Here is a 25,084-nt window from a genome sequence, read left to right on the forward strand (position 1 = left end):
GGAGTAATTGTGACATCCATAAAGTAAGAGAGAGTACTTGAAGTGGTACTCACACCTGAAGTCCTACTTTAGATTTTCTGAAAATGTTGCACATAATCAATGTAACTGGTTCACTGGGCAACATTAGAGACTTCTTAAGGCGGAAGGACAGGTTTATTTATTTCATTTCCAGATCTTCATAGGCATTCATTTACATTTTATTTAATTTGCAGCTGATAATGTTTTTTTATGTAGCCTCAGTTTTCTTGGTTTATGCATAAACATTTTAAGTAATTAGGTTTCTCTTTTTTTTCAGGTGTTTCCTCTGTAGTGTAGAGGCAATATGTACTCAGAGTGGAGGTCCCTGCATCTTGTCATTCAAAATGATCAGGGTCATACTAGTGTACTTCACAGCTATCCTGAAAATGTGGGGAGAGAAGTGGCAAATTCAGTGGTGCGTCCCCTTGGGCAAGCCTTAAATATGCCATCAGCAACTGGGAGTGAGAGTTTGTTAAAAACAGATAAAGAAGTAAGTGTCTGTCTTCAAAGTTTTTTTATGCTATTTCTTTTTAGGTGCTAATGGCCATTTAGTTGATCTGTGTAGTGTTTTTTGACCTATCTTGGATTATTAAAAAAAGAAGACAATCCAGAAGCTTTATGAAGTGAAAATACAGTCTTCAGTTAGTGCCTTTTTGCTATTAATTTCTTTCTGACACAAGTAATTCCATTAGTTTTCTCTTAATTTTAAAGTAGCTTTTTTGTGGGGGGGAGTGTGTGTACATTCATTTATTTGTTTGCTTTGGTTTATGTGTTCCTTATCTGAATAGAGCTGCTGCTGTTTATTCATATTTCTTTTCTGCCAGTGACACAAACTATGGACGTTTTGTCCATGGTGCCTTTTTTCACAGTTGTACAATATATGTATGTTGCTTTAACTATCTGCAGTATTAGGTAGTATTTTTGCAATGTTATAAGTACTTAGAAATTTAATATGAAGATAAATTAATAAAGTATCTGTCTGTTGGTTATGGTATTTAGCTTGCCATTTTCCCCTTAAAACTATGAAGGGCTTGTGTCAAAATAAGCTGGCAAGTGAACCTAAATTTGGTGTAAATTGAAAGTTGCCAGCAGAGAGTGATATTTTTATTCTTAATTAGAAGACAAAAATCCTGTTGTGGTTTCTATATATCATCTTATTAATAGATGGCAGCACAAGGCAGAATTAACAATGTTACAGTACATAACAGATTTTGTGGACTTTTAGGTTGAAAATAAGTTCATAAATAGCATTGGACAGTATATTGTTTCAATTTCCATGGTAATTCTTTCAGTAGTAGTAAGATCTCTAACTTGGTGTGTGGCTTTTGAGATTTTTCCAAATGTAATAGTTTATTTTCTTGAAAGTGAACATTAGCATGTTGTTATTGCTGAAAATGGGAAAGGGACAGTTTCTGTTAGCACCACTAGGCGTTTGTCTGGTATGCACCATAGCTGAACAACTTCCTTTATCTTTGACTAGGTAAAATGGACTATGGAGGTGGTTTGTTATGGTTTGACCCTCCCACTGGATGGCGACACTGTGAAGTATTGCGTTGATGTATATACAGACTGGATTATGGCTCTTGTATTACCTAAAGAGTCTATTCCACTGCCAGTTATTAAGGAACCAAATCTCTATGTTCAGAGTATTCTCAAGCACCTACAGAATCTCTTCATACCAAGGTGAGCAACAAGTCTGCAGTAACTAGAAACTAAAGACGTTTCAGGGTTTTTAGCCACAGTCATGTCATTCTCTTGCAGAAATGGTAGCTAAACCAGAGGAGGTTGCTTTAGTAAAAATAAAATTACAACCGTTTGTCTTTGCTACGAAACATGGTTGTGTCTGAAATTAGAATGTCAGAGTCTTTTAACTTAGGGTATTGAATTGCAAATTTTTGTTGCTGCAACCAGTTGAACTACTTAATTAAAAATTGATCTTTGACTTCCAACTAACAATTCTAAATGCACCTTTAAAGAACCAAATATCTGTGGATACAGTTATCTGGGGGTGGGGGAGAACAGAATTAAAAAATATTTACACCACATCAGTGTGTCCTCCTTTGTGGGAGGAATGGCGGGGACGGGACAGACAGGAGGTTGTTTGTGTGTGTTTGCAGGAGGAGGGTATGTTTTTGAAAATAAGAAACCAAAAAGTATTCTTCAGGTTGAACTGGGAAAAGGTAACATTGAAGGTTCTGTGTTTAAAGAAATGGTAAGCACATGATGCAAAAATCAGTTAAGGAATATAAACCTTATTTGACTGTAACATTATAAATGTAGGAACAAAGAATATAGATCCTACAAGCTTGAGCACTTATATCCTGGAATGTAGTGACTCTGAAAAATATTTAATAGTCTTGGAAGTGTAGGGGTGCACTGATAAAGATTTTCTTGGCCCATACCAATAGCTATATCAGCCATATCAGCCAATACCTATTCTATAGCTGATATGGGGGAATGCAGCCTGGCAGTTTGGAGAGCAGTGTCCTACCGGCAAGTCTGTTTGGGGGAAGGGACATGGGGGAGGGAAGGAGTGTGGAGCAGGTAGATTGAGGCCCCCATGGTTAGGGGAGGGAGTAGGGATAGGGCTGAGGCAGGCAGTGCTCAGCTAGAGCAGTGAATGGGACCCCAGGGTGGGGTGAGAGACAGCTGTGGGCAGCAGGCAGCCCGGCTCCACCCTGCGCACAAATCTGAGGGGGGGGTGGGGCACATGCCCCATATGCCTCCTCTGGGTGTGTGTGCAACACCCGGGAACTACCGTCCCCCTTCCCACCCCTGTGCCATGGATGAGCTGCCTGCAGCTCTCACACTCCTGGCTCCAGGGTCCCTTTCCCCACCCTGGCTGGGCAACGCCTGCCCCTGACCTACTCCCTCCCTCACTTGATCTGCCTTCCCCCAATGACCCTTTTCCTCCACAGACATACCTGCAGGGGAAGGGTGCTGTTCTCCAAGCTGCCTGGCTGCATTCCTGGCCCTGTGCAACTGCGTGCATGCACAGGGCATTTATTCGTGACATTATCGGCTATACTGGCTGATTAAAAGCTGATAATGTTAACTTTCCTTTTTATCGGTGCCGATCGGATACTTCAATCTCAGCCTCAATTGTTGGAAGGTAAGAAATTGCTGTAGGGGTCTTTCTGAAATCTCTATCATGCTTTCTCCCCTGCATTTAAGTCTTTGGTGGCTTTACAAAGCACCAACAACATCAGCTATTTTTACTATGGGTGTAGAAATTGCCCCCATTACTGTGTCAGAAGCACTACCTCGAGCTTCTATAAATAAGAGAGATGTTCCAGAATTGCTTTGCCTTGATACAAAGGTCAAGAACCTGTTATAGCCTCCTGTGGAACAGCATTCCTTCCTCCTCTAGGAGTCAGTTTTCTTTTAGAAGCGTAGAAAAGAATAACTTTGGATATGTAGGTCCCAGGCTAGTGATCATGGAAAACTAGGATTGCAAGGGACTTCAGAAGATCTAGTCCAACCACCTGCACAAAGCAGGACTATCCCCAACTATATCATCCCAACCAAGGCTTTGTATACTTGGGTCTTAAAAACCCCCAAGGGTGGAGATTCCACAGCCTCCCTGGGGAGCCTGTTCCAGTGTTTTACTACACTAGTGAGAGGTTTTTACCCTAATATCTAACCTAAACTTCCCTTGCTGTAATGTGAGACCATTGTTCCTTGTTCTTATCTGCTACCACTGAGAACATCCTCTTTTTTTTCAGGTAGGTGAAAGCTGTTATTAAATCCCCCCATAGTCTTCTCTTCTCCAGACTAAATAAGCCCAGACACCTAATCATTCTCGTTGCCCTCTGTTGGGCTCCTTCCAATTTGTCTGGATTCTTTCTGTACTGGGGGAGCCCAAAACCGAATGCGGTACTCCAGATGTGGTCTTACCAGTGCCGAATAGAGGGGAAGAGTCATTTCCTTGCTCTGCTGGCAATGAATGCTCTTACAAATGCAGCCCAATATGCTGTTGGCCTTCATGGCAACAAGGGCACACTGTTGGTTCATATTCAGCTTATTGTCTGCTGTAACCCGTAGCTCCTTTTTCTGCAGAGCTGCTGCTTAGCCAGTCAGTCCACAGCCTGTAGCAGTGCATGGGATTCCTCTGTCCAAAATGTAGGACTTTGCACTTGTCCTTTTTGAACTTCATGAAACTTCCTTTGGCCCAATCCTCCAATTTGTTTAGGTTGCTCTGACTCCCAGCCCTACCTTCCATGTATCTACTACTCCCCCCCAGCTTGGCATCATCTGCAGACTTGCTGAGAGTGCACTCCTCCTCATCTTTCAGTTCATTAATCAAGACACTGAAGAAAACCAACCCCAGAACCAACCAATGGGGCACTCCACTTGATACCGTCTGCCAACTAAAAGCTTAAGCCATTGATTACTACCCTTTGAGCCCAATGATCCAACCAGTTTTTTTTATCCACCTTGCAGTCCATTCATTCAACCCAGACATCCTTAGCTTGCTTGCAAAAATGCTGTGGGAGACTGTGTCAAAAGCCTTGCGAAAGTCGAGGTGTACCATGTCCACTGCTTTTCTTGCATACCACAGTCAGTCATCTCGTCATAGAAGGTTATCAGGTTGGTCAGGCATGACTTGCCTTCGGTAAATCCAAGCTGACTGCTTTTAATCACCTTTTTCTCGTCAGGTACTTAAAACTGAATTCCTTGAGGACCTGCTGCTTGATTTATTTTTTAATGTCTGCTTCCCCCCCCCCCGCCAGGGACTTAAGTGAGGCTGTGAACAGTTAGTGATTCCCCAGATCTCCTCTCATTTCTTAAAGACAGGCACCATATCTGTCATGTTCTAGTCATCTGGTACCCTTCCAGGTGTCCATAAATTTTCAAAGATAATGACCAGTGGCTCTACACGTGCATCAGCCAACTTCCTCAGCACCCTTTGAATTGTGTCCAGCTGTATAGACTTGATAGATGTCCAGCTCTTCTAAATGGTCCCTAATGTATTCTTTTACTACTGTTGGCTGCTCATCTCCTCCAGAAACAGTGGTGCCAGGTGCAGTGGTCTGGTAGCTGATCTTGCCTGTGAAGACTGAGGTTAAAAAAGGCTTTGAGTACTTCAGCCGTTTCTGCATCGTCTGTCACTAGGTTGCTTTCAGTAAGGGGACCCACACTTTCCCTTATCTTCTTCTTTTTGTTTACATACTAGTAGAAATCCTTCTTGTTACTCTTCACTTTCTTTGCTAGCTGGAACTCCATTTGTGCTTTGGCCTTCTTGATTTCATCTCTGCATGCCCAAGCATTGCTCTTATTCTCCTCCCTAGTTTTGTCCAAATTTCCACTACTTGTAAGGTTCCTTTTTGTGTTTTAACTCACTGAAGAGTTCTGTGCTAAGCCAAGCTGGTCTTCTACTATGCTTCTAATCTTCCTGCTCATTGGGATAGTTTGTTCCTGTGCCCTCTGTGAGGTTTCTTTAAGGTACAGCTAGCTCTCCTTTTCCCTCAGACTGGCCTCCCAGGGGATCCTTCCTATTAGTTCCCTGAGTGAGTTTGTCTGTGTTTCTCAAGTTCCAGATCCTGACTTTGCTGCTCTCCTTCCACCCTTTATTTAGGATCCTCGACTGGATCGATCATCCCCTGGTTGCTGCTGCCCAAGTTGCCATCTGTTTCCAAGTTCCCCATCAATTCTTCCCTGTTTGTGAGCCATAGATCAAGAAGAGCATGGCCTCTAGCTGGGCCCTCCAACACTTGCAACAGGAAGTTTTCCCCACCATTCTCTCCAAAAACTTCCTGGGTTGCCTGTGCACTGCTGTATTGCCCTTCCAGCAGATGGCAGGGTGGCTTGAAGTCCCCTTGAAAACCAGGGCCTGTGATTGGGAAACTTCTGCCAACTGTTTGTGCAAAGACTCATCCACCTTGTCTTCCTGGTCTGGTGGTCTGTAGCAGACACTTATCATGACATCACCCTTGTGGCTTTCCCCTCTGACCCTAAACCAGAGATTGTTCAACAGGCCTTTCTCCAGATTATACTGTACCTCTGAGCAATTTTCCAGCCATTTTACCTAAAGAGTGCAACTCCTGTTCCTCTTCTGCCCTGCCTTGCCCTCTTGATCAGCACTCCAGTCATGCAAGCTATCCCACCAAATCTTTTTTATTCCAGTTACATTGTAGTTCTGTGACTGAGAACTTGCAGTTCTTTCTGCTTATTTCCCAGGCTCTGTGTGTTCATCTGTGGATGTCTGAGGTAAGTAGCAGACTGCCCTGCTTTCTCAGGAAGAATGAGAGAGCCCCCTTGTTGCCCCTTCCTACTTGTGCTTCCTTCGGGTTACCTGCTTCTGCAGTTTTGTAGATTCGTAGATGTTAGAGGCTGGAAGGGACCTCACAAGATCATCAGGTGTGGCCCCCCTGCACTTGGGCAGGAAAGACTGTTGGGGTCTGATGACCTCAGGAAGGTGCATGTCAAGGTCTTTTTTTAAAGATCTTCAGGGTAGCTGATTGTACCACCTCTGGGGAGAGTCTGTTCCAGACCCTAGGCACTCAAATTGTAAAGTAGATTCTCTTGTGTCCAGTCTGAAGCAATCTTCAAGCAGTTTGTGGCCATTGGTTTTTATCTTCCCCTAAGGTCCTGTAGGGTGTCTTGGTGAACAGAAGTTCCCCCAGGCCCTGATGTATGGCCCTTTATATACTGATAGGCTGCCACCGATTCCCCTCTAAGTCGTCTTTTTTCCAGGCTGAACAGTCCCATGTCTTTCAGCCTCTCCTCATATGACCTGCTCTCCAGATCTCTAATATGTACGTGGCCCTCCTTTGGAGTCTCTCAACCTTCTCCACATCCTTCCTGAAGTGTGGCACCCAGAACTGGACGCAGTATTTCAGCTGCAGCCTCACCAAGGTAGAGTCAAGTGGGAAGATGCAAGCAAGCAAGCAAGCAAGATTAAGGATGTTAACAGTATCTACATGTCAGTGTTTTGTTCACTCTGCCAGCTATGGCATCACATTGGTGGATCATATTCCTTCTGTGGTCTGAAAGATCTTGGGGTCATGACAGTTGTGGTGCTGGCAAGTGTAGTGCCACCAAGCTTGTAAGTGTGTTGCGGATTATTTCTCCCCAGATGCAACAGTTTACATTTCTTCATATTAAACAGCTTCAGTTTTTGATCTGCCTACCTTGCAAGCCTGTCCAGGTCAGCCTATATCCCCAGCCTGTTCTCAAGTGTGACCACACTTCTCCATAATTTGGTGTCATCTTCAGACTTTCCAGGGCACTTTTTTTTTAACACCTGAATACAAATCATTGACCAACATGTTGAAAAGCACTGTTCAAAGTACTGAACTCTGAGGGAAGCCACTAGTCACCTGCTGCAATGTTGACTCAGTTCTATCTATTAATACGCTCTGGGTCCTACCTTGGAGCACATTACCTAGCCACCAGACTGTAAAGTAGCCGAGGCAACATTTTCAATTTTATCATGAGGACATTGTAGGAGACTAAGTCAGAGGCCTTTTGAAATCCAAGTATATGACATCAGCCTCATTTCCCTTATCCAGGTGGCAAGTTACCTGATCGCAAAAGGAAGTGAGGTTGGGCAAGCATGACCTGCCTGCAATGAAGCCGTGTTGGCTGTTGTTTAGAATACTGCTGTCAGTTAGCCTATCAATAATGGATTCTTTGATTTACATTTTTCCAGGGATTGAGGTCAAATTGGTTGATCCTCCTTTCTCCCTTTCTTGAAGGTAGGCACTACACTGACTCTTTTCCAGTCTTTTGGGACCTCTCCCGAGCACCGTGAATTCTCAAATAGCTTTGCCGTAGGTCACACAATGTTGGCCAATTCTTTCAGCGCTCTTGGGTGCTGTTCATTGGGTCCTGCTGACATCCAGCCTCTCGAGATATATTCCCTTTATAAAGTCTTTGCCAACTATGGGAGGGTATTGCTGCCCCGCCCCCCCCCCCCCCTCCAAATCATGCTGTATCTTGTCAAGCAGCCTCGCACCTTTTTGGACTGGTGGAATACTGATTTGAAGTATTAGCTTTGGAGTTTGGTTTTCTCCTGAATATCGGTTATCAGCGGTCCCACTTGATTCAGCAGGGGCACCATGTTTCCCCTTTTCTTTTTTCTCTGACTTCCTACATATCAAAAGAAAGACATTTTATTTTTCTTGATTTCTGCCTGCCAGTTTGAATTTAGAAAAGCAAAGGCAGCATCTGATCTGTTCCCTACAGGTGCGGGCTATTGCTGTGATCTCCTCCATGGTAGTAATCCCTGACTTCCATCCTGTATAACCTCTTTTCAATTTCAGAAGATCCATGAGTTCTCTATTGAGCCAAGGGGGTCTCCCAGCCCTTTTGCTGCCTTTCCTTTGAAAGGGAATGGACTTCCTTTGTGTTCCAAGGATTGCATCCTTGAGGAATGACCACTCTTCTTGGACTCCCTTTCCAATCGGATCGTGGTCCCACAAGGCCTTGCCAACCAGTCTCCTAAGCTTCTGGAGTCAGGCAGGGTTCTTTGAGTAGATGTGATATCTTTTATTAGACCAACTGAGCAATTGGAAAAAAGTTCTTGGCAAGCTTTTGGGCACAGTCACCCTGCAGGTACAGGGAGTCTGCTGTTCTGAGACTCCCTATGCCTGAAGAAGGGTGACTGCGCCTGAAAGCTTGCCAAGAACTTTTTTCCAACTGCTCAGTTGGTCTAATAAAAGATATCACATCTACTCAAAGAACCTTGTCTGCCTATGTCCTTAGACCAACACAGCTACAACCAAAAACCCAGCTTTCTAAAATCAAGGTTTTCTTACTGACTAATTTCCCTGTCTTACAGTGGATGGAGAAGGTGACCATCTCATGGTCACTATCACCTAGCTTACCTCCAATCCTCAGGTTACTCACTGGATCATCCCCTTGGGCCAGAACCAAATCCAGGAGTGCCTTACACCTGGTTGGCCTGTAGACTTCTTGGGTGCGTCCAGACATGTGTAAACGTTTGTTTCCCCTGGAGACAATTAGCAGTGGCATACATTGTGCTGCAGCTACTTGTCCCTGGGGAACGCCTGTGCCATGCGTGCTTTGGCGCTTACTTCAGGATTTACCTTACATCTCCTGGTGCACCTAGTTTTACCTCACTAGGTAATAAGCCTGCCTGCAAAGATGTTCTTCTCTCTCTTCATCAGGTGGATCCTGTCTCTTCCTAGCAATTTTTTTGGAACAACATCCCATGGTTGAAGAAGCCTGAGCCCTGCTGGTGACACCATCTGTGTAGTCCATGCATTGATATTCAAGATTTGTCTGTTCCTGCCCGGGGCCTTACCTTTGAATGGAAAGATCCAGGGGAACACCACCTGAGCCTCTGTCCTCTTCCTTAGCCTTGTACTCAGAACTCTGTAGTTATTTTTTTTATTTGCACAGGCAGTATCATAGATGACCGCATGAATGAGCAGCAGAGGGCCAGATGATTCTTGGCAATCCTTTAGTGATATCTCGGATCTGGGTTTAGGGAGACCTCCCAAGACAACAAGTTAAGCTGGCAGAAGGATGCCTCTGTTATCCCAGAAGCTTCCGTGCCCCTCCAAAGGGAGTTGCCAACCACCACCACCCATTGGTTTCTCTTGGTGGCAGAGCTCTCAATCCTCCCAAATTTGGGGAGGCCTAGCCTGGCCTGTTCCCCTGACAGAACATGCTGCTTGTCTATTGCTAGGATCCCATGTCTGTTCTCCAGCTAAACCACTACAAGTAGGGGTGAAGACTTCTTGCTGCCAGAGGCCCCAAGCTTCCAGCTTCTACCCTTGTAGGAATCCAAGTCCTCTTCTTCAGCATTGCTTTGGTAGTTCTTCTGCAGTCATAGAGGTCTCCTTCAGCACTGAATCGATTGACTCTTCATGGCTGAGGATACTTCAGACCCTTGCTACCACCTCCTGTGACTTGCCTACTTCCTGAGGGAAACCACTAAGAGATGCTGCTCACATTGCACTCCCCCCATCTGGCTGTCACTGGAAGGAACCTGAAAACTGCAGTCCCTGCAGCACCAAACCAGGACCTGGGTGGAAGGCTCACCTGTGAGTGGTCCTGCCTGGACAGATACTTGGCGCGTGCAAGCAGAGGAAGAGCTGGCAGTGCAGTGGCTCTGGCATTGTGGAACATCCTCCAGCTGTCTCTTAACTTTTCCTGTCCCTCTCTCCAAGCATAACTTTTGTAGCAAACTCCCCTGAAAGCTGGTTTATTTGTTGCTCCTTAGTTCCTATTTCCTGCTAGCCTGCTTCCTCTCACCAAGCTGGTGAGAGGAAGGGGAGAGAGTTTCCAGGTGAAATCCCCTTCCAACTCTGGTCTCTAGTTAAACAAGGGACTTGGGTATTGATCTAACCGCTGAGTTTTAGTTGCTTATGCTGAATATCTAGGTTTGTTATGCTTAATTTAAAGCAAGAACTTACGTTTTAAAGGCTCCCCTTCAAAAAGGGAGCAGCAAACTGACTTGTGAACTGCTTGCAACCTGCCCTAATTGTACGTCACTTGGGGAGTTTTCCTTTTATACTCTCCTGGGCCTGGACTGGCTTCACCCCTTGTTAGGGTTGCTGTCAGACATAGGGAGCAATTGCTTGGCTAGCAGCACTCCCAAGTACTTAGAACACATGCCCAAACCCACCGCCAACCAAATAAACACTCATCAAGCCAAATGCAGAGAGAGACCTGGCTCACTTCTTGTAGGAGTAGTACATGGTGCCTGGGTCTTCACTGGGAGCAAGAGGAAGAGAACTGCTTGCAAACTGCCCTATATGCTGTGCTTGGTTGCTCGGGGAGTCTCTCCTTTTATACTCTCCTGGGCCTGAACATTGTGGAGCCACTTCATGATGTGTCCTATTCAGTTTCAGTCTGCATCTGTCTTCTTTCCTTAAGCTCTCCAGGGACCTCTTGTAGGAGACTTTTGGAATGAGAAGTGAATATTGTAATACAACTTAAAGCTGCAGAAATAGTCCTTCTAAATTCAGAGGAAGGGTTTTCTGCTCCCATTATTTCCTAGTGTCAAAGAAAAAAGTGAGTTGAAGGTTGGTTGGCTTTCCCCATCTTGATGTGTTCATTCATTATTTTAAGCTTTGAACGGTCATCCTTGTTTCATGCCTTTCATCAGCTCTTGGCCGCTAATGATGCTTTTGAGAATTGCATGAACAGAAATTATCCCAGACTTTTTAGGTAGGTCACTTTACTTCCAGCCCAGGGTCTTGTACAGTGGTCTGTCAATAGCTGCCCATGGTTTTTATGAATCTACTTGCTATAGCTGCTGCCCTGCTCAGTCTGGGGACTTGGGTGTATCCCTGTCCTTGTCAGGGCAGCAGGGAGGCTTCAGATTCAGTTAGCCCAGATTTATTAGAGTGGGCCCTTACTTACAAGCATGCCATTGTGATAGTCTTACCAGGTAATGTGGTCTAGTTTCTACTTTTTTTATAGGGTTCCTTTCTGGATTTCAGATCATTGAAGGGTCTGCTGTTCAGCTGTGGTGGTCTCTCCCTATCCTTCCTTTGTACAAAAATAGCTAGCTCTTGTGCCCTTCATATTGTCTACTTTAACATTATAGCCAGCTCTTGTCGACTCCTCCTTTTTCCCTCCGACTTGTCTCCCAGGATATCCTGCCCATCATTTTCTTGAGTTTGTTACCAGGGGTATAGGTTGTAGCCATGTTGTTCTAAGGACATAAGCAGACAAGGTTCTTTGGGTAAATCTGATATCTTTTACTAGACCAACTCAAATAGTTGGAAAAATTCTTCTTTGCAAGCTTATGGGTAAAAATACCACCTCAGGCTGAGGAAGCACCTGCATCTGATGTGTGCTCTTCTTGGATGGAATGAATAGTAAAGTCAGAGGCTATATTGAATCCCATTGAGCCCTTACCTAAATATGGTTCTGTTGTCTTTTTAAAATTTAGACAAACATTTTTGGAGGATTTGGAAGAGAATATCTGGAGATTACAATTGAATGCAATTAACAACAGAGACCACTTTTACTGTAGTACCTGCATGCTACAATCTTTAACATATTTATCCTTATAAAACCCCTTTGAGGCAGGTAAATATTAACATCCCCACTGTGCAGATGGAGAACTGACTCAAAATCTATGGGTCCTGTCCAAGGTGATATGGGAAACTTGAGATCTGCTCAACCGCAAGTACTAGATTAGTATTTTAACTACTGGTCCATCCTTCAAAGGGTATTCAGTACTTTATCTACATTGAAGAGATACTTGTGATTTAAAACTGAAAAGTAGAGCAGAATTAAATGCTTGATTTCATGGTCATAGAGCTATCAGCACTTGTCCTTTTTTTGATTTTACCCCTTTGTGTTAATGTTGTTTGCCCTTAATTGTCTCTGAAGAATTCCGTGAGTCATCCCACTGAGACCAGGACACACTGCTCTTGATATTGTTTGTTGCTTTTCAGGTCTGGCTGGGTTTTGGGCATGTATGTGTTATCCTCCTGGGTCTGTGACCAGTGGAATTATTGCAGTTGGGCACCTGTTAGTCAATGAGTATTTGGTTAGTAATTAAAACAAAGCATTGAAGAGAGAAACTTAACCTGAGAAATAGAGTATATATGCACATCTATCTTCCCTGAAGTTCTGCTGTTTCAGAACTTAATTGTAGATTGCTAGAGTATAAAGGAACTGTATCTAACTTAAGAGGAAAAAAATCCCAGTTTGCATAAACTGTAAACAATCTTTAAAACTCCAGTGCTACAACTGGTTGCAAAATTACTGCATTTAGTAATAAGATGAGGTTACGAAACATAAAATGAGGTCCTGTGTCGTGTCCCCCCCCCCCCCAAATCACCATGGGGTAAAAAGCATCTCATTTTACAACTAGAGGTGCACTGGTATTATATTAGATTGGCATCAGTAAACAGAAAACTAATATTATTGACCTATTGGTTTTTGTGACTGGTGTAGTCGATAATATACCAATAAATTTAATGTGCCTTCTGGCTGGAGCCCTGGAAGCTGTGTGTAGCTGCAGCATGCATGTGGCCAGGAATGCAGCCAGACAGTATGGGTGGCTTGTCTAGGGGATGTTGGGGGTTGGGGGCAGGAGGCTCTCCCACTGCTGTGCACACCCCTAGGGATTTTTGCAAGGGTAGATGCAGGCTGCCTGCTGTGGGCTTGGGGCTTTCCTCCCTCCTGCCATTGGCCCAGGAGCTGTCCACTGACCTCACGTCTCCTGCCCATCCAGCAGCCATGGTGGTGGCAACTTGTGCCTCCTGCTGCCAGATGGACAGGGAATGTGAGGCCAGTGCATGGCTCCCAGAGGAAAGGCAGCAGGGTGGAGAGCCCTGAGCCTGCAACAGGCAGCCTGTCTCTGCCCTTGCTCTGCTTGGCTCCAGTTAGAAACATCCCTGCACTTTAAAAATGATAGTGGCAGTGCTTGAATGAAAAGCTCATTAGATGAGCATTAGTTCAAGCAACACTTCCTTTCCCCCACCCCACCATCTTTAAGTGCCAGGACGCTGATCCCTGCAGCTCTGTCCTGTTCCCTGTCCCAGCCCTAGGATCCCATTCACTGCCCTGGCCAGATTGCGCCCCCAGCCCTGACCTCTGCCCCACTCCCTCCTTCACTTTGGGGGGCCTTGATTTGCAGCCCCCATGTCCTTTCCCTCCCCCTTCACAGGCTTACCTGCAGGGTGCTGCTCTCCATGCTGCTTGGCTGCGTTGCTGTAAATTGGTTATCAGATTGGTATTGGCCAATAGCCAATTTATTCACCAAGCATATTGGTATTGGACAAGAAAATCTTTATTGGTGCACCCCTCCTTACAGCTTCACCCTGTAGGTGTTTTCATTCTTCCCCACCCCTCCCGCCATGTCTGAGCTGTCTGCTTTTCCCACCTCCCCTTCCATTCCATCTCTCATCTTCTACGCTGCATCAATCACAGAAAGTTCACCCCTCTCCTCTGTTTCACTTTCCTGTGAAATTTCTTCCATCACTTCTGTCTGAGTGTCTGAACCCCCCCCCCCACTTTCAAGCAATTCTTAAACACCTTTTTCCAAAGGAAGGAATGTAGGGACATTACCAGCTGACCTGTAGATTGGTTCCAAAAAGCCCTAAGCGATCACTCTCTGACTTGCACAGACACCTCTTGGCATTAGCTAGCAAACCACATACTGGCTAGGGTCTGTGCTGTGGGAGAGAGGAGGCAACTAGAGGACCTTATTCAAGCTCTGTGTCCCAGAACAGTGGAAAGGATGTGTCCCAGTGTGGCCCTGGATAGAGTGAGCTGACCAGAGTGCTTCCATTGCCTCCTTTGTTTATCAGGATGTGGGTCCAGCTGCATTTCTTCCCCCCCCACCCTTCATGGTGCTGAGCACCCCTGGTATACCAGTGTCCTTCCCATGCCATTGCCTCTCACTCTCAAGCTGCAGCCCCCTGGCCTTGCCAGTGCCCCTTAAGTCCATAGGGGAGGGTGGTTATGCTGGTGGCTGTGGGCTAAGGGGTCTCTGCCTTGTTGCCCTCCCCCTGGGGCCTCTGCAGCCCAGCAGGTGGGACCCAGCAGGACAGGGTGGGGAGACTTGGTGCTGCTGCTGGAAGCCCTGTACTGCCATGGTGAGGTGCCCCCTGCCTGCCTGGCAGTGGTGGTGGTGGGGGCACAATTCTGTGCTCCCACCCCTGCTGCTGTGTGAGCAGGGAGCACCTTGCTATGGTGGTGTGGGGTGCCTGATGGTGGCAGCATGGAGCTTCTCAGCAAGCAGCCCACGTCTGTCCATGCCCTGTAGGCATCTGGGAGGCATATACCTCCCTTGGGAGTGCTCGTCGTGGTGGGGAGTCAGCTGCTCACAGCTCTGTTCTGTTCCTCAGCCGGGCTCTGAAGCTGCATATTCCCACCCTGGACCCCAAGCTCATCATACTGCCCCAGCTGGTCAGTGGCCCCAATTATTTCAGGTTACCCTGGGGAAATTTTTTTTACAAATGCCTAGGTGCAAGTCATTTGAGCGTCTCATACACCAGGGTAGGCAAAATATGGCACGTGGACCAGATCTGGCCCACCAGGCTATTCTAACCAGCCTGCAAGGCCCCTAAAAATGTAGGAAAACAACATTTATCTGCCCTGGCTACCTGTCAAAGATGACAGGAGCCAGGGGCAGTAGGACTTGGTGGAAGCTAGTGGCAAGGCCCATGCAGAAAGTGGTGCCTTTTTGGTGGTCGGGAGGGGCAATGGGGAGTGCAGCAACAGCTGGGTGGGAGTGTGGAGTCTGCACTTGTGTCCCAGGGTCAGTGCTAGCAGAGCCCTGAGTGGGGTGGCAGGAACATGGGATCTGGGCCCACAGAGGTTGGTGGAGTTGGGCTGGGCTGCGCTAGCAGGGAGAGGGGGGAGCCAGCTCCTGCTCTAGATCTCCTGCTGGCCTGGGCTCTGCTCTCCTGTTACCCCACTCTGGGCCCTGCTGGCTCTGGGACACCAGTGTGGGCCCCGCACTTGGCCCAGCTGATGCTGTGTTCCTGTACGCCCACTCCCCCCACAACACACACAGGACGTGACTCCTGGCTGCATCGCCAAACTGCGGGAGCACGGTGCTAGAAGCGTGTACATGCCTGCATATCTACTGTCTGCGCAATGGGGGAGGGAGTGTGTGTGTGTGGGGGGGGGGGCAAGTCCCACACGCACCCACACCCCCCGACACACTGTCATGCTTGTAGACCCAGCCACCCTCCCCCTAACACAGCCCCCCACAAACCTCATATCCACATACACCCTTCATATCCCCCCCACACATGCACGCTCCCTCACCTCACACCTACATCCCCCACATACCCACAGCCCCCCCATAAACGTTTGCCCTCTCCCCCCAATATACAAGAGTAAGATTTCATTTTAAGCTATTAAACTATCACTTCTACGTACACTGCACAAATGCATGCAAGTCAGGACAAAAATATGTTTACAGGGTACCAGGAGTACTCTTGAGAAGTGACAGAGGCTGCAAGTGCAAGGGACTTGGTTGTCATGGGTGACTTCAATTACTCGGACATAGATTGGGTTGAACACTTGACTAGGTCAGATCATTCACACAATTTCCTGGCTGCGATCAAGGAGGTCTTCCTGACCCAGGAAGTGCAAGGGCCAACTAGAGGTAACACTCTCCTGCCAAGGGAGATGATCTGGTGTGTGGCTTGAACATTGAGGGTAAGCTGGGTGACAGTGACCCTCAATTAATCAGGTTCATTGTCTGCTGCAAGGTTCATAAATCAACCAGCAGGACTGAAGTTCTGAACTTCAAAAATGCTGACTTTGACAGGCTCAGAGCATTAGTAAGGGGAGGAGATGCAGGACCAGGAAGAGAAAGTGAACGGGGTGCACGAAGAGTGGTTGTTGCTCAAGGATACAGTCCTCAAAGCGCAAAAAAACCCTCTTCCTGCAAAGAAGAAAGGTAGCAGAAGGGCTGGCAAGCTCTCCTGGCTTAATAGGGACATTGCGGTCCTCTTAAAAAAGAAATGAGGTGCATGCACAGTGGAAGCAAGGGATGGTCCTCAAGGAGGACTATACAACAGTGGCTAGCACTTGAAGGGAAATGATCAGGAAAGCCAAGGTGGCCACTGAGTTTGGATTCGCCATGGGAGTCGAGGACAATAAGAAGTCCTTCTTTAAGTATGTAGGCAGCAGAAGGAAAACAAGTGGAAGTGTGGGACCCCTGCTGAACACCTCAGGACAGTTGGTAACTGATATTCAGGAAAAAACTAAACTTCTGAATGCCCACTTTGCTTCAGTATTTCACTGGACCAAGGGGAAAGTCCAGCGAGGTAAGGCTCATGGGGGACATGCCAGGACTGACAGCTTCCCCACTGTGGATACTGAGTGGGTGCAGTACCAACTAGAAAAGCTAGACATTTGTAAGTCAACAGGACCAGATGGACTCCATCTGAGAGTGCTGAAGGAGCTGGTTGAGGTCATTGCGGAACCCCTGGCAAAGTTCTTTTAGAACTTGTGGGGCACAGGGGAATCCCTGAAGATTGGAAGAGGGCAAGAAGGAGGACCCAGGCAACTATAGGCCAGTCAGCCTAACCTCCACCCCAGGGAAAATCCTAGAAAATTGCTCATTAAAAAATCTATGTGCAATACAGTCACTGAAAGTAAGATTCTGAATGATGGCCAGCATAGCTTTGTTGGTGTTGTCTTACCAATCTTATCTCCTTCTATGGCCAGGTCTGTTGATACCTGGACACAGGAGACGTGTTAGACCTATATCTAGACTTCCAAAAGGCTTTTGATTTAGTATCCCATGATATCCTTGTGGGAAAAAATGGAAGATTGTGGCCTTAGCTGCTTGATGGTTCAGTGGTTGGGAAACTGGCTACAGGGTAAGACCCAGAGAGTTCTTGTGAAGGGATCTGTGTTGTCCTGCTGCTAAGATGCCAGTGGTGCCCCTCATCAATGATTTGGATAGGGGAGTGAAAAGCTTGCTGACCAAGTTCATGGATGACACCAAGTTATGCGGCATTGTGGTCATGCCAGAAGATAAGTTGCAGATACAAGCAGACCTGGACCAGCTGAAGCTTAACATTTCCAACTGTTAAGGTGCTCCATCTGGGGGCAAACCACCCTCAATATACATACAGGCTGGTGGTGATGGTTTGACTTGCACCACAGCCAGAAGGGACCTAGGGATAATGATTAACCATCATATGAATATGAGTTGTACAGCAGTGGTCAGCAGGGCAAACAGCACTCTGGCATGCATCAACTGATGCATCTTATGTAAAACTAAGGAAGTGATACTTCCATTTTACTCAACACTGGTGAGACTATGGTTGGAGTAGTGACCAGTTCTGGGTGGCACACTTCAATAAGGGCGTAGAAAAATTTGAGATGGTCCAGAAAAGAGCCATCCATATGATCAGGGACTTGCAAGGCAAGCTGTGCAAGGAAAGGCTGAGGGACCTGGGCCTCTTTAGCCTAAAGAAGAGAAGGTTGAGAGGGGACTTGATAGCAGCTTACTGCTATATCTGAGGAGTGCATTAGGAGCTCGATGAACAACTGTTCACTAGGGCACCCTCAGGGAAGACCAGGACCAATGGATACAAACTCCTGGAAGGCAGCTTCAGGCTTAATACCAGGAAAAACTCCTTCACAGTCACGGTGTCCAGACTGTGGAATAAACTCCCTCCAGAGGTGGTGCAGTCACCTACCCTGGAGATTTTTCAAGAGGAGACATAGAGTCACCTAACCCCAGTTGTCTTCCTGCCTGGGGGGTGGGGGGAGCTTGACCCTATGATCTGCAAGGTCCCTTCCAGCCCCTAACAATCTATGAATATTTTTTAAAATCAAATTAATGAATGTTGTAGATGTTCAATTTTTAGAATGTAATTGGGTATTTTTCTGGTTCTGACATGGCAAAACTCCTTGATAAAAGGAGTACTTCTGGGGGCAAGGGGAGGGACTTCTGGTGGCAAAGGTCAGGGATTAAGGGGCAGGACTTCTAGTCACAAGATGGTGATCAGGGGGCAGGACATCTGTCAAGGGGCGAGGCTACCCATGTGGCCCTTGCCAGCTTGCCAAAACTCAGTAAGTGGCCCTCCACCTGAAATAATTGTCAGTTCCTGTCATACACTGTATCCAGAAGCCTTCCAGCAATGTCTGCTCAGCTGGGTGGACTGTAATCTGGTTGTAATGACTAAACTGTGTCAGTGAAATGTTTGTTCTGAACATGATGGAAAGAAGAATTTGTTGCGTAAATGAACCAAGCTGTCTTCATTTATGTTGTCTTGCTAGACTTTGGTCGTGATTATTAACTTATCCTTAAGAATTGTTAAAAAATTATGTTTACAAACCAGTTGATCCAGATGGCTTGTACATGTCCACGTTGCCATTTTCAAATTTATTGCCTTCTGAGAAGCATTTTTCATAATACTGCTTCATTCAAGTTACCAGGCCATACGTCTCTTTGTTGCAGTTTACATGTAGCCGGTATTTGTCTTTTTCCCAGTGCTGCAGGAATTTCTTGAAAATAAGGTCTTTTTTGTGACCTGCAGAAACAGAGGGAAAAACACTGTTGATTTCCAAGTAAAGACTAGTCAATTCTTTGCAGAATATGGTTCCTTTTCCTACACTGTCTTGAACTCAGCATTGATCCCTTTTCTTGCACACACTGCTCCTAACTCTGCTCCCTTTCCTTCCCCTTCCTCCACACAAGGAATTAAGAACAAACCAAGATTTTCTCCCTGTGACAACCCACCCCACCCTTCACCTTCCCCTGCAGGCTGTGACGGGGAGGGAGGGGTTTAAAACCCTTCCCTGGCCCTGGACCCCAGCTGGGGTTTGCCTGGGGGTGGGAACAGCCCCTGTCAGGCTTTTGCTCCCCATAGCTACTCCCTCTAGTGGAGAGGGGTGTGTGGCTACAGCCAAGCCCAGGGCTCAAATGCTTAGGTGAGGCCAAAAGGGGATTTAAACCCTCTGCCTCAGAGTACCAGTCCCAGGCTGTGGTGTGGCTGTGACCCCCCACTCTCAGGTCGATTGAGGGAGAAGACCCTGGTAAGCGCTGCCTTCTCCCCAACTCAAGCAGGTAGTGGGGAGAGGGCAGAAAGGTGGCAGGGGCTGCCTCCCCTCCAGGGCAAACTCTCTGGCTGATCTGGAACCAGGGAGTGGGGTTTAGACCTCCCTGCCTCCACCCCCATGGAACCCCAGGCAGGGGTGAAGCAGCCCCTGCCTGGCTTTTCCCTTTGCTCCCTGGCTCCCGTGGAGGGGCAGGGGGTGTGGCCAGTAGCTGATCAGGCCAGAACACTGAGGCAAAGTGCGGGGAGGGGCCTCTTTTCCTCTTCCCCCTCACCCCCCAAATCCCCTGTGCTTGCCTCTAACCACAACCCACTGCTTGAGTGGGGAGCAGGGGAAAAGCCAGGCAGAGGCTACTACGCCCCTGCTGAGCAGAACTTGGCTGGGTTCCCTTGTGGATGGGGGGAAGGGGTTTAAACCTCTCTTCTTTCCTTCTGCCTCAGCCTGCCAGCCTCTGCTCAAGCATGAAACAGGGGAAAAGTCTGAGGGGCTGCTTGACCCCTGTCAGGTAGATCCTGGCTGGGGTTTAGAGCCAGGTTTCCCACTCTTACCCCTTTCTCAGCCAGCTGGAGCATTGATAGTGCTATGGCTAGGGAGCTGGGGTGTGGGCAGACAGTACAGCTCAAGGGTGCAAGCATCCTGGGATGCTGGGGGACTGTGAGTTAACTTGAACTGGGAAGGGGTCTGGGACAGAAGTTCCATAAACCTGTTTGACCTAAATCAGTTAAGTCTGATGCTACATCCAACCAGGTTTATCTTAAACCAGTTTCAGCCTTTTTGTAAGTGGTTTAAGTCAGCGTTTCTCAACCCATGGGTTGTGACCCAATTAGTGGGTCGCAAGAATATATGAACAGGTTGTGAACAAATTTTAAAAATGTATCGCACTTTAAAAATGGATTCTTCTTTAAAGGAGAAAAATGTGGGGAAACCAAGGCATTTCCTTATGCCCCCCTCCCCTTCCTGCCCCACACACTGGGAGGCTGAGGTCTGGGGTCAGCAGATTAGGAGCGAGAGTCACTGGGTCAGGACTACCCATTGATGTTTATGGATGGGTCCTGGTACAAAAAACGTTGAGAACCACTGGTTTAAGTGCCCTGAACTTCTGTTCTGTTACAGGTTTAAACCAGTTTCTGATGACTTAAACCAGTTTGTATAATTTTTGTCCCTACCCAAAAGGTAGACATTTTCCCCCGTCATTCCTATATGTAAGAAAATAAGCCTTTAACTTCAGAGTTTTTAGTAGAGGTTCATTGCCTTGATGCATTATTGTATTTTAAAATATTTTAATAGATTAAAGAATAAATGTTTTCGCTCGATCTGAGCCTTCAAGAGGCCGAGAAGCTTAGCCTATGATATATTAAATACAAATTTCATTTTAAACTGATGTATTTTTAAAAAAGAAACTCAATTATAATTTAAATTAAAAGCTTACTTTACATTTTTAAAAATCCATTTATGTGTATGTATATGTATATCTGTCTATATAGAAAGATAGATATTAAAAAAAAAAAAAAAAAGATTCTTATCGACCCTGAGAGGAATCTGTAGTGCCACATATATTCTCATCCCTCATGGTCTTTCAACAGAATAATTGCTCAATTGCTCTGGTTGTTCTCCCCTGGCCCCTGCCTCTTCCCTCCCCCCACAGTGAAAATCTCGGAGCTGCCAAGAGCTAGTGTTCTCAGAAGGATGCCTTGAGACTCAAAAGATTGAGAACCACTGGTATACAAAAATATTTTAAGTAGTGGGGGATTCAGTTATTAGGAAGTCTGATCTGTGGTGTTTGGGAGTATTACATGGTGATTTCCCTGCTTGGTTTCAAAAGTAGTCATAGAGAAATAGGGGTGGGAGAGACCTCTGGAGGTCGTTCAGTCCAGTCCCCTTGCCTAAGGCAGGATCATCCCTATCCAAACCATCCCATACAACTGTAATCTAAACTCAACACAAGACTACCCTCAGCTCTGACACAACATAGACCTAACACACTAATCTGCCACAGGTGAAGCAATGGGGAACCATGGCAGCCAGTTTCCTGCTTTTATAAAATGTCAATATATGCTCAAGAGGTCTCAGATAGGGGGCTATGCCCTCCACTGCAGAGGAAGGTAAAAAACCCCATGACCCATACTAATATGACCATGGGGTAAAATTCCTTTCTGACCCCAATTATGGTGACTGATGTGACTCTGAGTTAAGGGCGGTACCTTCTTGCCAGGAACTTCCAGCAAAAGGATTAGCATACCCCAGCTGAAGTCCCCAGCCTTCGCTGTAGCCAACTCCCAATACCTCTGGGGATGCTGAAAAACACCCTGAGACACATAACAGAAAAAAAGGGAGAGGGGTGGGGAATGAGCAAGCAACAAAGCCTAGAAGCATAGGCAATACCCATGGTAGAACAACCGCACCTAGATCATCCCTGACCAACAGCTGTCTAACCTCTCAACCTCTTCTTGAACACTTCCAGTGATGGAGAGTCTTACAACTTCCCTATGCAGTCTTTTCCACTGCCTCTTTATTCTCACAGTGAAGAAGTTTTTCCAGCTATCCAATCTAAATTTACTTTGCAACTTCCAGCCTTGGTCTGCATCCTCCTTTCCTCAGCAGGAGAGAAAAGGTGCTTTCCCTCTTCTTTATTTCAGCCCTTTAAGTATTTGAAGACTGCTATCATGTCCCCTCTTAAGCACCTTTTTCTCAATGTGAACATTCCTAGTTCCTTCACCTCTGAGGTGTGTAGACTGGAGTGCTAGAAGTGCAGATGAGGAGCTAGTGTGCCATGGTGTATGTTGGCAGCAGTGACATAAAGTATAGGAGAGAGGTCCCACTGACTAAACTTAGGCTGCTGCAGAGGAGACTAACATTCAGGACCTCCATGGTAAAGTGCTTCCAGTTCTGTACAGGGAGTTCCAGTCAGGAAGACAGGCAGAACTGCAGTTTCAACAAGTTGTTGAGATGGTGTAGAGAGGACAAGGTTTAGGTTTGTTATTAACTAGGGAAAGGAGGAGCCTGTACAGGAGGGATGGGCTCTACTTAAACCAGAAAGGTACCAGAATGTTAGCAGAGTGCATCAAAAAGTTGATAGGTGACCTGCCCCAATAGGTTAGATACTCTGTGTAGAGGACTGGCAGGTTGCCATCGCAAACCTCATTTTCAGAAGGGCTCCAGAAGTGATCCAGGAAGCTACAGACCTCTATACATAGCAAGTTTGCAGAATCTATAATAGAGTATAACCATCAAACATGGATAAATACCATATTTATTCAATTAAAAGACTGGCTTTTTCCCCATGTAACCTGGGGGGGGGGGAAGCCCCTCATCTTAAAAGTGAGTATGAGATGACAGCAGGGGAGGGTGCAGGTGGCTGATGTGGCTGCAGCTTCAGCCCCAACCCCTGGCCAGGGTTGGAGTGCCAGCTGCTACCTGCCCTCTGCCTGCTTGTCCCCTGCAGCCTTGGGCCCCCACTGCACCCAGTCTTTCCCTAGTGCTGCTTCTTTCTTCCCTTCTCCCCCACAACTGTGCTTCCCTTTCTTTACCTTTGCTCTGGTGCCAGCAGGCTCTGTCCTCTGCAGCCTGGAGCACAGCCCCATGGCAGCAGTGCTGTCTCTGCATTGCTGCTGTGGACCTGGGCTGGAACCATGCTCAGTGCCCCAGGCTGCAGTGGGGCAGAGTCTGCTGGTGCCATAGCAAAGACAAGGAGGCAGGATGGAGACTTTTTTTGTAGAAGGAGGAGGGGTGGGGACCTGTGATGGTGGGGTCCAGAAATAGCCTGAAAGAGGGGGTATGGGAGCCTGAGGCTGGGGGGATGGGGGGGGGGAGGGAGGGAGGAGAGAGGCAGCAGGGGAGAAATTGTGTGGTCCCCCTACTACCTCCACACCGAGTGCCCTCCTACTGTCTGCTCCCTTACTGCCTCCTTCACTGCCTGCCCTGTTACTGCCCCTCTTACCGTGTGTCCTTCTCACTGTTTCTCCCTTAACTGCCTTATTAGTGTCCCCAGCAGTATCTATTCCCCTCACTATCTGCAGTAGTTGGGGTAGGGGGGGGATGATGAATTTAAGATGATCTTCCAACAATTAGGTTCTATACCTGGAAAAGTATGATAAATTTATATATTTTCCAGGTACAAAATATAACTTTTAAATTTGAGATAATCTTAATTTTGCTAGGGACTGAGTGAGTATGGTTTTTGTAAAGGGAAATTCCACCTTATCAGCGTGGTAGAATTTTTTTGAAGGTGTTAGTCTAATGGACAAGGGAGAACCAGTTGTCTTATATTTTTCGTTGAAAAAACGTTTTGACAAGAGCTCTCACCAGAGGCTCCTTTTAAGGGAAAAAGAAGCTGACTTGCCATAGTTCTTTTCTGGGTCACAAGCTGATTAAAAGATAGGAAATGGTGGCTGGCATTAAATGGTCTTTTTTTAAGGTGAAGAAAAGTCAGTAGTTGGGGCCTTTGGGGATCTGGTTTTGCTTATTTTCCTAAATGAAATTTCACTCTGTGCAGTCCTTTTTCCAGGTCAGAATTTTCAGAGGGTACTAAGTTATTCTGGGTAGCCACATTTCAAGCTGATAGTGAAGAGCTGCGCAAAGATCTTTAGAAAGTGAGTGGGCAAGAAAGTGGCAGATGAGTTTAAGTTTTAACAAGTGCAAAGTTATGCATGGGGAGGAGGGAGAGGAAGGAAGCGGGAATAACCTCAGCTATATGTACACAATGCTGTGCTCTTGCATAGCTATTGCAACTCAGAAAAGAGACCTTGAAATCTTTGTCAGTAGTTCTCTAAAAACTTTGACTGAGTGAATAGCAATGACCAAAAAAGTCAGTAGTGTTTGGTATCGTTAAGAATGAAACTGAAAACCAAATGTAAAACATCAATATGCTGCTACATAAATCCATGGTGGGCCCTTTTGAACACTACGCAGTTCTGGTCTCCATATCTTAAAAAGGACATAGTGGAATTTGAGGAAGTATAAGAAAGGACTACAGAGATGATCTGGGATCTGGAGTAGCTGCTGTATCAGAAGTGACTGAAAAGGCTAGGACTTCAGTTTGGAAAGGTGGAGACTGAGGTAGGGGCATATAAAAGGTCTACTATATCATGAAGTCTATGGATAAAATGAACATGGGACTGTTACTCATAGAGTCCCAGAATAAGAGTTAGGGGCACCCACTGAAATGAATAGAAGACAAGTTTAAAACAAGTGGATAGAGGTGCACCAATACATCAGTCCCATATCACATCGGCACTGAGATAAGGAAAATTGGCAGTTGGCTTTTTTTTTGGCTGATGTGGCTGATAATGTTGCAGATAAATGCCCTGTGCATGTCCGTAGCCACAGTGGGGCATGCAGGCAGCCAAGAATGCAGTCTGTCAGCATGGAGAGCAATGTCCAGCTGGTAAGTCTGTTGTGGGTGGAGGAAGGGATGTGGGGGGGTGCAGATCGAGGTCCCTGTGGTAAGGGGAAGGAGTAGGCTTGGCTCTGGAGTTGGGGCAGGTGCAGGGGCAAATGGTGCACAGCTGGGACGGGGCATGGGATGAAGTTGCAAGCTGCTTATCCGGGCAGCGTGGGGCGGGGCTTACGCTGTTGCACACACTGGGAGGGC

At 46.5% G+C, this 25,084-nt stretch overlaps 1 protein-coding gene across 5 annotated transcripts in view; it reads left to right on the forward strand.

Annotated features, from left to right (window-relative positions):
- Nucleotides 1-276: 276 nt before the first annotated feature.
- Nucleotides 277-25,084, forward strand: part of RALGAPB (Ral GTPase activating protein non-catalytic beta subunit) — a 191,889-nt gene continuing 167,081 nt past the window's right edge. For 4 of the 5 annotated variants that reach the window (XM_019550734.1, XM_019550735.1, XM_019550736.1 and 1 more), the window contains exons 1-2: nt 277-508; nt 1,499-1,701. In XM_019550734.1, the coding sequence (XP_019406279.1) occupies nt 323-508; nt 1,499-1,701 (389 nt within the window). In that variant the 5' untranslated portion in view covers nt 277-322. The remainder of the gene's footprint in view (nt 509-1,498; nt 1,702-25,084) is intronic. The other variant, XM_019550739.1, reaches the window with a different exon arrangement.

This window comes from Crocodylus porosus, unplaced genomic scaffold (genome assembly GCF_001723895.1).
Source record: "Crocodylus porosus isolate Cpor-Errol unplaced genomic scaffold, CroPor_comp1, whole genome shotgun sequence".
Lineage (NCBI taxonomy): Eukaryota > Metazoa > Chordata > Crocodylia > Crocodylidae > Crocodylus > Crocodylus porosus.